At 39.3% G+C, this 13,792-nt stretch overlaps 1 protein-coding gene across 1 annotated transcript; it reads right to left on the reverse strand.

Moving 5' to 3' along the window:
* Window positions 1–4,633: 4,633 nt before the first annotated feature.
* Window positions 4,634–12,971, reverse strand: si:ch211-63o20.7 (Serine/threonine-protein kinase pdik1l-B-like). Its single transcript, XM_053337047.1, has 4 exons — window positions 12,878–12,971; window positions 11,122–11,880; window positions 9,785–9,989; window positions 4,634–4,936 (listed from the first exon to the last, which is right to left on the reverse strand). The coding sequence occupies exons 2-4, from the start codon at window positions 11,860–11,862 to the stop codon at window positions 4,698–4,700; spliced, it is 1,185 nt and encodes a 394-aa protein (XP_053193022.1). The 5' UTR covers window positions 11,863–11,880; window positions 12,878–12,971; the 3' UTR covers window positions 4,634–4,697.
* Between the last annotated feature and the right edge of the window lie 821 nt (window positions 12,972–13,792).

The following is a 13,792-nucleotide window of genomic DNA, read 5'->3' on the forward strand; positions in this document are numbered from 1 at the left end:
TTCAACTGTTGTGCATATTTTTACTACTTTCCACATACATGCATTTACCTGATTTCAGTTCAGTGTTCAAGTCATTATTTTAAGTTTGTTGCTTATTTTACACCGGTTATCCGAGTCAAATTGACCTCGTCTGTGTCGTCTTTTCTCCGTCCTTCCTTCTTTCCTTTCCTTCCCTCCTTCCTTCCTTCTTGCCACCATCCTTCCTTCCTCCCTCCTTCCTTTCCTTTCTTCTTTCTCCCTTCCCTCCTTCCTCCCTTCCTTCCTCCTCCCTCCTTCCTTTCCTTCCCTCCTTCCTTCCTCCCTCCTGCCTCTCCTTCCTCCCTCCCTCTCCCTCCTTCTTTCCTCCCTCCTTTCCTTCCCTCCTTCCTCCCTCCCATCCTTCCTGCTCCCTCCCTTCCTTGACTCGAGGGACAACAGGAGGGTTAAATGTAACAACTATATAATTACTCCTCTTAATATGTACATTGGTGCTGCATCACATGGTCCAACTTAGCCAGTGTGCAGTGAATAGAAGTTATAGTAAAGTCACTCAATTAGAGATATCTTACTTTATATTGAATGGCATCATTTTTCAAGTGATGATAATATCTCAATAACTATTGGATGTACTACTTTGAGACATTCATGGTCCACAGAGGATGCATCTTAATGATTTTGATGATCCCTTGTGTTTTCATCTAGCACTGACGTTGGCATTTTTTGGTTTGGAGTGAAATATTCTTTACATTATTTGATTTGCAGACATTCATGTTCCTCTGAGGATGAACTATACTTCAAACTTTTATGATCCCTTAACTTTTCATATAGTGCCATTGTTAAACTGGTCCAGTATTCTTCAAATGCCTACAAATCTAATAACATTCCCATCTTCATCCTCAGCTGTACGTTTTGCAAAGCGCCATTTAGCAAAATGTCAACATGTTGACAACGCCGAGAACCAGAAAGACGATTTGTCGTTACGTTAAGCTACTAACAGGCCACGACTTATACTGAAACCCACCATTTACTCACACTTTGAGAAATGGTTTAATATCTTTTGGTATCGTTCAGCTGACAGAACATTTTTCATCCACATGGTTAGGAAGAGTCTTTGGATGTTCAGATATAAAATATAGAAGATATTTTTAAACATTGCTGTCTTTTAAAGAAACTGATGGTAACCCGTGTGAATTTAATGTTCAGTATGTTCAAATGTCAGAGCTACAAATTGGAGCTAGCATGGCAGTAGGAACAAATACTACATAATGGAAATTAATTTAAAATTTTTCCCGCTTTAAAATTCACATTAGTTTTGCTAAGATAAGATATCATGTCAAACCTTTTAAACATCAAGGTGTCACTGACTAGTAGAGGAGGTGATGTGTTTATGTTGGGGAAAGGGTCAAATTAAAGTCATGTTTGGTTTGTTTAACGGTTAATCCTGTTTTTTACTTACTTATTGGAATTTCACCAATGCAACTTACAGTATTTATGCAAATATACGCATACTGAGTAGAGTATAGACTAATGCAGAGGTGTCAAACTGATTTTCATTCAAGGGCCACATACAGCCCAATTTGATCTCATGTGGAAGGAAGGACGGAAACAAACAAGGAGGAGAAGGAAGAGAATACAGGAAGGAAAGATGGAAGGAAGAAAGGAAGGAAGGAAAGATGGAAGGAAGAAAGGGAGGAAGGACAGATGGAAGGAAGAGAAGACAAGAAGGAAGGAAGGAATGAAGGAAGGGAAGACATGAAAGGAAAGAAGGAAGGAAGGATGGAAGAGAAGACAGGGAGGGAGAAAGGTAGGAAGGATATACTGAAGGAAGGAAGGAAGGAATAAAAAGAAGAAATGAATGAAGGAAAAGAAGACAAGGAGGAAGGGAGGAAGAAAGGTAGGAAGGACAGACGGAAGGAAGGAAAAGAGGAAGAAGGAAACTGGGCCGGATTGGACGTCTCGGCGGGCCGGTTCTGGCCCACGGGCCGCATGTTTGACACCCCTGGACTAATGTATTCTAATGATTACTGATCTACTTTGTTTGGAATAATAAAGAAGGCTTATTGGTCTGTGCTCATATATTCATAAATACACAGAGCTGCTACGGTTAACAGTAAAAAAGGGATTGTCAACTATTTTGACAGGTGAATAATCATTTAACCCTCATATGTTCATATTCAGACTCTTCACAGTATCCACCTCATAATTAGTCTCTACACAACAAATCATTCATGAATATGTCATCAGTCACAGATAATAAACCAGATTAATCCTTAATGAAGCTTTCAGAGAGCTGAGAGTTTAGAGTTCTCATTCAGTGAGAAAAAACATGAGTTATATTAAATGTGAAGAATGCAATGGGGTTTTTTTTTTTAATAAATATGGGTCAAAAACTCTAAAAATAAAATGAATCAGCTGCACTCAAATGTTTTAAGGAGAAGTCACCAAATTTCAGGCTAAAAGTAAGAAGTCTTTAGAGTGTATTTAATAGAGAGTGTATTTCTAATGTAAAAATGGGTCAAATTTTTACAGTGCAATAAAAGTAGAAATTCACTGGTTCCAGCTTCCTGAATGTGAATAGCTTCTGGTTTTCATACTATTATCTCAGGGTTATTCTGATATCTCTAGTCAGATGGCAAATAACAAAGAGGTATGAAGACATTTCTCGCCGTAACACATTCCACCCTAATCTCAGCGGCACCCTCGATTCCTCTAAAAATCTCTCGAGGAGGGAGGTCAAAGGTCGTCCGAGTGAGCTATTGGCTGGCCAGCAGAGCGTGAGGAGTCGCTCACACCAGCAAAGGTCACAGATCTGTCGGACAAGCTCATTGAGTCGGGAGCAGAGAGGTCAGGTGAGCAACTTCACCAGCTTAAATCTTCTGCTGTCCCTCTGACGCCTGTGTGAGAAAACATCTGGACGGAGGCTTACTTTCACATCGATGCTGATTGGATTTCTTCTTTCGGCCAGAACAAAAAGAATTAATCTTACACAAAAGCAGCGATAGGTTAAAATTTCAAGTTTATTTAAATGAAGTTCCATTTTTTTAAAAGAAAAAACTTCTTAACAATACATTTTACATTAAATATCCCTTTTTTAAGGCAATATGATCGGAAAAATAAGTGGTCATCTTTAAGATATGGACTGTCAGTGACTAAGACTGATGACCAGTAATAAAAATGCTGTGGTCCCAGCATGGATATGATCAGCAGCAGTCCTAATGCCTGGCTTTAATTTCCTGCTCATGAGGGGAAGGTATATTAGTGATCGTTAGTCACTGTGTGCTTTACTTTGCAGTGCAGATATCACCAAAAAAAAAAAAAAAAAAGCTCACACAGAAACTAACGCTCAAAATCCGCTCTGCTTTAAGACACCAAACTGATAAAATGAAGAAATAATACTTATTTTAACATTAGAAACCCTTAAAATAAAAAAACATATTTAAAAATATTCTTGCAACAAAAAGCTTAAGTTTAACATCTGTAGAAGACAATGTAATAAAGATTTGAGTTTGTTTGTATTTTACAGTGTGTGGACTCATTGGATGAGGCTGTACTTGTTTGTGATAGTATTGTATTAACCCTTACATACTGTTCATATTCTGACCCAGCTTAAGTATTACTTCATAATTTTCTATTACACCATATTCATGTTTTCATTTGGTTTGACACTCTATTCTTTTATAAAACACCATTCGAGTCACACTAAATATATATATATATACACGAGCTCATGTTATCTACAAGGAGAACAGCCGTAATTATTTCTATTAATGGAAATGAAGGATGCAACCTTTGTATGGTAGGTGTCATGATAACCATTAACACTCTGTATGTGCAGAAATGTCATTTTTTTGCACAGGGCCACTCAAGGAAAAGTCATAAGGTGTTTGTATTTCTTTCAATTGTCAAAATGAGTCAAATTTGACCTGAAATGTACGTAAGGTTTAAGATTACATCGTGTAGAGGTGCTTTTAATGTAACGTCCACCTCAGTTACACACGTATTCGGAGTTATACAATACTAGAAATGTAACCTGTTGCTGACACAGTCTCAACAGCTGATGACACAGATAGATAAATGAGTTTTTGTTTTTTTAATGCATTATAAAAAGGTGTTTCTATTTTTCTGGTCACTCATCAGGAAGCCCAGTGGGTTGCTTGGTCGATGCTACATTAATGCAATTAATTAGGAATATATGAAATAATAATCAAAAGTGACACAGACGTCAACCTACATCTGCAATCACTTAAATATATATATACAAAAAAATAAGAATAAGACTGTTATTCAAGGCCAACAATGACAGCGTGGTGCTTACATCATATACAGCAGTCCCAGTAGGTCTCTATATGGATTTGTTTAAATACCAATGCATGTACTGTATTGTCTACAGTGCAGTAGGGGGTCAAAGATCTGGTTTCCACTAGAGGCTCTAAGGACTCAGCTGGATCTCGACTAGTTTAATCTTCATTTTCCCCTTTCTCTCCTATACAGTTTATAACCTGAGCTGCTGTTTCAGTGACAGGATTAACACATATAATCATATATAAACTTTGAGTTGGACCCACTTTGCACTCGTATCTCTACTTCCCAGAATGCAGCAATGTGGCTGCTCTTTATACATGTAGGAAGAAGTGCATTCAAGAGGGGGGTGGGTGGTCCATACTCAATATTTACATGTAGAGGTTATAGTGGTTATAGCCTCTGTGGTCTCTTAGGAGTCAGTGGGAGTCCTCTTTCAGGGCAGAGCGCACTCTGGCCTCCAGCTGGTCCGCGGGGGGCCGAGAATCCGGGTTTGAGGCGAGCATGTCCGAGAGCAGGGCGCACACGGCTGGACCGGGAGGGGGTGGCAGCGGGGGCGCCCTCTTAAACTTCATCGGGATGCACAGCTGGAGGTCTGGGTTCTCCCACAAAGCTTCCCCGATCGGCATCAGCCAGCGGCCTTTACACACGTAGGCGCCTAAAGGGGAAACATGAGGGGAGAAAGACACGGTTAGGTCCACCAGAAGGGAAGTTTCTGTCTGACAGCAGCAACAGAGACAGCGGGGAGCCACTTGATCTCAGTGATTGACTCCTTGTTGTCGGTGCCTACTGGTGTGGCACAATTCCGGTAATTTACCAACAAACAACGAGAACAAGCGTGTGGAAGATTCCCAGAAAACACCGGGAGACGCTCGGCTGGTGAGTCACTGCAGCAAACAGGAGCGACACAGGGACAACTAACAATAACACGCCATCAAAGAGCTGAGCAGCAACACATGGACGTATCTAAATAAAATGATACAAATATCACCAGACATGGTTTAAGATGTATATAAAATATTTAAATCCTGGCATCTTCTCCCTCATTGAAAAACTCTATAAATATGTTAATATGTCACATTTCATACATTTAACTGATGGACCCAAGGCGTCCCCTGCCTCACTTTAAAGTACAAAAACTCAGTGTTTGTGCATGTGAGGTTTGAAGCTTACACATCATTATGGATGGGAATTGATAAGATTTTATTGATACCAATGCCATTATCAATTCTGCTTATTGATTCCTGATCCGTTTTTTTTGCTGGTAACCAACTGAAAGTCAACCATTTTTCTATCTCCACTGTTCTTCAATGACCTTGCATACTGATGAATATATGAAGCATCACTAGTAGGTGAGATAAATGGTCCGCAGCCTAAAGAATTGATATGCTCGGAGGCACATGATCATGATGGTTCAGACAATTTGGAACCGGTTCTTGATTCAGAATAAGCTTTATTTTCCATTACTATGTTAATACTGTCAGGCAAAAAGTGGTAAACACTTAGCTCTAAATTCAGCTGTGAGACTGTATTCAGCGTTAAGTGTTTATCAAGTGTTGGTTCATGTGCATGTTGACATTTCACAGAGGAGGAAGAGGAGGAAGAGGAGGAGGAGGAGGAGGAGGAGGAGGAGCACTCGTCTGATTATCTCAGGTGAACGTGCTGTTAAGTGTTCAGGACCAACACTGCAGGCACCAGAGCAGACTCCTATAACCTGTGCGTGTCTGTAAACATGAAGCTACATGAGGAAATATTCATCTTTTAAATCATTTGGCAAACCTCATTTACTTCTTAAAACAAAGTAGCTGTCATGTTCTTGTTAATAAGTGACAGTGCTGAGACTAGCTTGTTCCTACGGTAAGGTTTCTAGTCTTTATGACCACTCAAAGCGCTTTACATGTCATTCACCCATTCATACACTGATGACAGGAGCTACCACGCAGGGTGCCAACCTGCTCATCAGGGGGCAATTTAAACCATTCATTTACATTCATACACCGTTGGCACAGCAACGGGAGCAATTTGTGGTTAAGTGTCTTGCCCAAGGACACATCGACATGTGGACTGGAGGAGCCGGGAATCGAACCGCCAATCTTCCAATTGGAGGACGACCGCTCTACCCCTCTACCCCTCTACCCCCTAAAAATAATAGAGGGGATGTCTGATTAAATAAGTGGCACCATGATATAATAGATGCAACTGATTGGTCTACTCAGAAGATAAATGTAAATTATAGATGTATGGCACTTGTTTTATTTTTCATTTATCTGTTTTTAATGTTCTTTTAATGGATATGTTTTCCATTCAAAAGCGGACAGTGAACTTTATGTAGGTTTGTGTTTTTTTGTATGATGATGATGATGATGATGTTATGTTTGCTCTACTGTCTGTCAAAAAGAAGAAAAAAAAAAGAAAAAAAAAGGTAATATATTCAAAGGGTGCATAAGACCTCATGTACACCTGACGTCTTCCTCACTCTCCTGATAGATTTGCTGCAACTTTTAACCCCTCACAGACATCGTGATGGCTTTTAAGTGCAACCATTTTATATTTATGCTTTATATTTTTTATTTTTCATGGAGGTGCCAGCCAGAGGAGTTTACCTGCCAAAAGTTACTGTAATAGTCACACACAAAGAAAGCAGCCTAAATGTAAACCAAATGGCTCAAACAAGCTTAAAATACATTCTTGAATAAGCCAAACAAACATCACTCTGAAATGTATTAACACAAACACCAACACACCTTAAAACTTCAATATTATGTCTGATTACCAAAATAAAAGCACCAAGATGAGCTTCCTTTTGTCTTTTTTGAGCCACACTATTCTAAAATTCATACTTTTTCTTGGCTGCAGATCAGACTAATAAGAAAACTTTGAATTGGTCATTTGTCATTACTCGACATTTTCTAAACTAAAATGATTAATTGAAAGAAATTAGTCGATTAATGAAGCGTTAAAAACATAAACCATTAGTTACATCCCTTAAAAATGTAAGAGTGTTATCTGTGGAAAGTAATTAAAAGTGCATAAATAAAATTGTTGGTTAATCTCGAGGTTTTCTTCTTGTGGTATAATTTCATTTTAATGTAACAAATTTGTCATGCGAGTCCTCTTCTCTTCTCCTTATGATGATGATGATGATGATGATGATGATTATTATCCCTAGACCCTGAACTCTGCAGTCAAGTGCAGCTCTGGCCTAACATGACAGAGCAAAAAAAAAAAAAAAAAAAGACAAGAATGGCTGGTCTGCAACTGGAGGACAAACAGAAGAGCGTCTCTATATTCCTCTCCGCTCCCCTGCCTAGTCAAATAACTGTGTGGGTGTGTGAGTCTTGGGGAGAGGATAAAGTAAAATAATAGAGCATTTTATCCGGCTGTGAAAAGTCTCCAGCTGCCTCTCCCCATTTTCTCCCTGACAAAAGAGGTCTGTGAGCGGGGGCTGCTAAAAATCCATTTTGCCCTTTCTCTTTTTTTATTTATTTGAATCCACTGAAGCCCCTCTCTTGCCTCTAATCATAACCATTTTCATTCAGCCCTAATAGAGTAGCAATGACTCAGGGAAGCTTCTCAGGTACTAAACTTGAAGATAATGGTTCATATCTCCTACCCCCCCCCCCCCCCCCCTCCCCCCCTCCGCCCGCCACCAGGCCGGCTCCGGCCAGACCCATTTTTTGTGAATAAAATGAGACATTTGTATCACAGCTATTTCATTACTCTCTGACAGTGAGGCGGAGAGGAGAACCAGGACCTGACACGCTCCCCCCCCACCCCCCTCCCCCATCCCCCATCCTTACGGCCACATGAGGCTCTGACGGGGAAAATAGGACATTAAACAGATTAAAATCTCAATGTTGTGCAGAGGTTCAGAGCAATGTTCGACACACGCACTGCTTCTCCCGGCTGTTTCCCCTTCCTCGTGTTGCTTTGAGCTGAAGTTTGAGGCTCCAATTAATTACATCAAACACTAAATATCTACTTATCTTGCATCTTTGCATTAGCCTCAAAATGTAACTTATGCAAAGCACCGGCTCAGGACCCAAAGGTGGGTAACCAGAAGATATATTGTATTTATTATCTATCTATCTATCTATCTATCTATCTATCTGTCTATGACGTCATGCAACCCAGTGTCAATTGGCGTAACAAGACTTTTAGCAATGCAACACTATAGTATGTAACACATTTTATATCATTTGTCACAAATTAGTTAGAAAAAATATATGGTTTTTAGGATATGTCCTGCTCAATATTGACAAAATGCTTTAAAATTTAAATGAAGAAATACTTTTCATTGATGTTTTAAAAATGAAGTAATTATTTTATAAGTCCACTTAAATACACTATAGGTGAGTAGAATATTTAATATTTATCGTTATTTTGTAGTTAAGTATTCAGTCTTACTTTTGGTTCAAATAAATTGGTGCAAATGTCAAATGACGTAAAAAACAACAAAATTACACATTTTGTAGGTCTTATTTGTCACTGATCAATACATCTATTTGTTTTATTTGTACAGTTTTGGGGTGTTTTTAGTAATAACTCTTTAGTTTTGGATAATTACAGATGTGTCTTTATGTTATGTTACATGTGGCTTTCTTAAGTATGGATGAAGCTGCTTCAACCAAGCAATTTCCTGTAAAGGATCAATAAAGTATCTATCTATCTATCTATCTATCCATCTATCTATCTATCTATCTATCTATCTATCCATCTATCTATCTATCTATCTATCATCTTATATTAATTTCTTTCTTGTTCATTTTAAACATTGCTCTACGCTCCTTTTAGGCCTTTTTAATGTGAAGCACTTGGTGTATGTCATTTCTTTGTCATACATGTGCCATACAAATAAAGTTATTGCTATTAAATATGAAAGAAATGCTTGCCATATTATTCCCAAAGAAAGTGGTATCTCATAAACTGCCAGCAACAGTAAGGAAGAACTACATAATGTCAGCGTGTATTAAAAGAGACAGCGCTGATATTATCCGTATCAAAATGTGCACTGCATAAATCATCCTTCGTCTCTCTGCCATTTAGGTTTGTGATTTACGGCCCATGGTTGATGAATGTATGATGTATAGTATCTGACATTTTTAATATGTGCCAGTTAATTAAGTCAAACTCGATTCGGTGCGATGCGTCATCAACCTGCCGGACCACACTCAACCTTTGCAACCTTTTCTGCGAGCGCTCTGATTGGTGAGCGTGGATACGTACGACAGGCTTGACCTCATGTTCACACTTCTCTGAGAATATAAAGATGTTGATGAAATCTTCAGGGGGTTTTTCACATTTTTGCAAATTGATGTGCAGTTTAAACCTAAATCTGGACTGTTCTGGTCTAGTTGGGGTATTGCCTTCATTGCTCACACTCTTTCATCTAAAGGCAAGATGCTTCAGGGTATCATGAGATGTGATGTTTCCCTCCTTCCTCTCCCTCTCAATATGTTCTGCACCCTGTTGACTCCCCACTTACCCAGTTGCTCGTGGGTGGTACCTTCTTCCACGAAGGTGATTCTCTCCAGGACGGCCCAGAACATCACACCCAGGGAGAAGATGTCCGCCTGGGCTGAGTATGTCAGTCCGCCCCAAACCTCTGGAGCCATGTAGAAGTCAGAGCCGCAGACTGAGGAGAAGTGCTGCCTTGTCACATCACCGTCCATCCAGCCCTCGCTCATCTTGCTCAGACCAAAGTCTGCCACCTAGAGGTTGGACAAGGAGATTAATTGAATAAATAAAAGTAAACCACTTGCTGTGTCAGCATGAAACTCAAGAACTATTTCACCAATTTATGACCTTAGGAAGTTTTTTTTCTTCTTTTAGGTCTATTCTGTGCCTGAGGTAAAAGGGGCACAGTAAAAAATAATGAGATCCAATATTTAATCTTCCTTTTCACAATGTAATTGTTGACATTACATTCAATTTAATTTATTTAGCACCAAAGCACAGCAAAAGTTATCTCAAGGAACTGTACTATTTAATTTCATTTCATTTCATTTCATTTAAAGAGACCCACCATTCCCCAGTGAGCAAGCACTTGGTGACAGCAGCATGCCAATATGTAAAAAAGCCAATACTGTGGAGTTGAAATGATTAAGTCCATTAAATGACTTACTGGTTCAAGCTTCTAAAATGTGAATATTTGCTACTTCACTTTGTCTCCTATGATAACAAACTGAATATCTTTTGAATTTTGAACAAGACATTTGAATATGTTAACCTTTGCTGTTAAAAAAAAAAAAAAAAAAGCTCAATCACATTAAAAATAATCGCCTTCAGGAACCCTCAAATATCCTAAAAATGATCAAATATTCCTGTCACGGTCCCATTGCAAAATTCTCTAAAACTCTGGGTGCCCTTCTTAGTTCACTTCAGGTCCCTTCAGCTTGATCTTATACAAAATGACTAAGCAGCCCCTTGCACAGCACCTGAGCCCAGCACCATCTAGTGCAAATTCTACTTTCCCCATATCAGCAGCACAATAGCTTTGTCTGATCTATCTACTTATTCACTTTCATTTTCCTTTCTATTTTTAGTTAATTTGTGTGTGTGTGTGTGTGTGTGTGTGTGTGTGTGTGTGTGTGTGTGTGTGTGTGTGTGTGTGTGTGATAGAGAGGGGGAGTGTAGGTGGAAGTATGTACATTGATACAGTACATCTGGAAAGTATTCACACCCTTTCACTTTCCCCACATTTTGTTATATTACAGCTTTACTCCAAAATTGATTAAATTCCTTTTTTTCCCTCATCAATCTACACACAATACCCCATAATGACAGAGCGAAAACGTCTGATCATTTTAACACCTCATTTTAACTTCCAAACAATCTGCCTACCTTGACAACAGGGCCTTTAGGTGTAACAGAGACCAGCACATTGTCAGGCTTCAGGTCTCTATGGGTTATTCCCAGACTGTGAAGGAATGCCACAGCGCTGCTGAGTTGCCGCACCACACTGTGGTTACGCTGTGCGTCTGGCGGCCTGGAGATCAGGTAGTGATTCAAGTCACCGCCCTCACAGTACTCCATCACAAGCCACAGAGCCAAACTGCGCAGGGGTGCCGCCTGCTCTTCCTCCCTCTCGGCCGGTCTCTTCCTGGATCTGTTTTGAGGCCTTTGCGGGGTCGTAGAATCAGATGCATTTGATTTAGTTTTCTCCTGAGGTTTAGCCCTGGCCTGGACGGTGTTGGTCCTGTCCTGAAGTCTGGAGACAGAGTTAATCCTCCTCTGAGTGTTGGACTGGGAGTTATTCCTTTCCCGACCCTGCGGCGGTCCGACTACAGTGCCCTTTAGCACGCTCTCAACTAGACGTAGAGGCAGTTTCCCTGGTTTTAGGGTCCTCAGACTCCTTGGCCCTGTCTGCAGGAGGCAGCTGTGGAGTGCGATGATGTTAACGTGGTTCCTGGCTGTGGCTCTCATGGCCCACAGCTCTTGCAGATAGAGTTCAATGCACTCCGGTTTGCGGCAGGGCAGACGCTTGATGGCCACCCTCTGTCCCGTTTTGGCCATGTGGCCCTCAAAGACCACACCGTAGCTGCCTCGTCCCACCTCCCTCTCTAAAGTGTAGAGCTCCTCCATCTCTCACAGGGGATGGACCTAAAAGTAAAAGAACAACAACAACACTGAGGTTAGCATAAGATAAGATGAGATGAGATGTATCTTTATTGATCCCCCTTGGGAGAAATACAAATTGACACTGCAGTACAATGGAAAAAAGTAACAGTGTAAGGGTGAAAGTGTACTAAAAACAGAATCAACAATGAATAAGACAAAATAGGATAAAAGTAAATAAATAAAATACATTACAATAGTTACCCATTAAGCTCAGGTGTTTTTCATGGATACTGACATGATGTATCATTTCTTATAAAGAGATTTATCTCTCATTTGAAAATGTATTCATTAGTTCATGTAGATTTTGGAATATAAAATAAAGATATTTAATGAAAAAAAGTCAAAAGTCTGGCATGGGCTTAATTTGTACTGTGACACCATTTAAGCTCATGTGTACTCCAAATAAGACCACATAATGATTTATTAACAAAAAATAAAAAAAATACTGATTTCAAAGAATTAAAAACAGCAATATATGTATTCAATAACATGTCAAATATGTTAAATCAAAATCTTATTTTTCTTAAAGGTCTGACTTCAGATGTAACCTTCTTTGTAATCATCAACATTTTCATATGTCACTGTAATTTTTTTTTACACATTGTAACTAGTTACTCCCCAGCACTAGTTGTTATTATTATTGAGTATAACTTTAAGATGGATGGGCTGTCCTTTAACACGGATCACTAATCAACAACCTTCAAGTGAATCATATATGATACATGAGAGAGCTCTACATCATCAGTGTGATCATTATTTCCTGAGAACAAAATAAAACTGGAAATGTGGAAAGTGTTGTTTAATTAACTTTTAAATTACTTGTCAGAAGGTCCAATAAAAGAGTTACAATTTTCTGGCAATTATTTGATAGTTCAGGCTTTACAGGGTTAAGCAGCCAAATAACCTCGTCCCAAAATACCTTCATTTAATTTTAAAAAAACGAAGCTACATAAGATATCTCGTAACTTTTCAAACTTACCCACACGGCCGCAGCTTAAACTCCCGGGAACAATTTCAACTTTAATCTTTAAATCTAATTTGTTTGACTGACAACAACAACAAACCAAATCGGATAATCCACACGAAGACAGCAACTGAACACTTCCGTGTCTACATTCGGAGCGTCCCGCTTTTGTGTGTGCGTGCATTGTGATTGGCTACGGCAATTCAGACGTGTGTTCTTATTGGTTGGCAGCAACGCCCGTAGAGTGCAATAGGATTTGAATTGTCAGAGTCGAACAGGGAGGGACTTACGCAATTTAAACTACTGTGCTGCACCACCAGTGGTTACCAAGCTAGGGGTCGGGACTCCCACTAGAGGTCGCTAAATGGATCAAAGCGGTCTCCGAGATGATAACACAGGACAGGATTCAGAAAAAAACATACTTTGACACACAATATTGTATTTTTTAGGTCAATTTTCCTCAGATTTTGGAAGGGTTTGTGTGTCTTAAAAGTTATAGGCCTACAAATAAAACTTCCTAGAGCTGTAAGATTAGTAAGGCAATTGACAGAGCATTAATCAGCAACTATTTTGAGTGAAAGTGAAAGTTTTGTAAGTGAAAATTGATAATTTCTTAAGCAAAGGTGGGGAAAAGGTGTTTCAGCTTCTCAAATATGATGGTTGTTTATGATTGTTTTTTTTGTGTTGAACATGATCATAAACTGAATATATTTGGGGTTTGGACTGTTTACTTTCACTATTTTCTCACATGTTATGGACAAAGAAATGAATCAATGAAACAAGACAATAATCAGTAGGCCTAGCTTAACTGGTACACAATACAACATGTAACGAGGAGTCTGAGATAGACTTTGCTTTATTTTAACCACTTAACATACGCCCCTGTTTTTTTATGCTGTTAGCCTAAACGACATGCCCAAGTTGTGAGCA

The sequence above is a fragment of the Scomber japonicus genome, chromosome 17, assembly GCF_027409825.1.
Source record: "Scomber japonicus isolate fScoJap1 chromosome 17, fScoJap1.pri, whole genome shotgun sequence".
Taxonomy (NCBI): domain Eukaryota; kingdom Metazoa; phylum Chordata; class Actinopteri; order Scombriformes; family Scombridae; genus Scomber; species Scomber japonicus.

Bases quoted from the DNA above. Each gene is read 5' to 3' on its own strand.
- si:ch211-63o20.7 (XM_053337047.1), bottom strand. From the start codon at position 11,862: ATGGAGGAGCTCTACACTTTAGAGAGGGAGGTGGGACGAGGCAGCTAC. The intron at 9,990-11,121 runs GTAGGCAGATTG...TCCAACCTCTAG, and splicing joins CTAAAGGCCCTGTTGTCAAG to GTGGCAGACTTTGGTCTGAG. The intron at 4,937-9,784 runs GTACCACCCACG...TTTCCCCTTTAG, and splicing joins AATCACCTTCGTGGAAGAAG to GCGCCTACGTGTGTAAAGGC.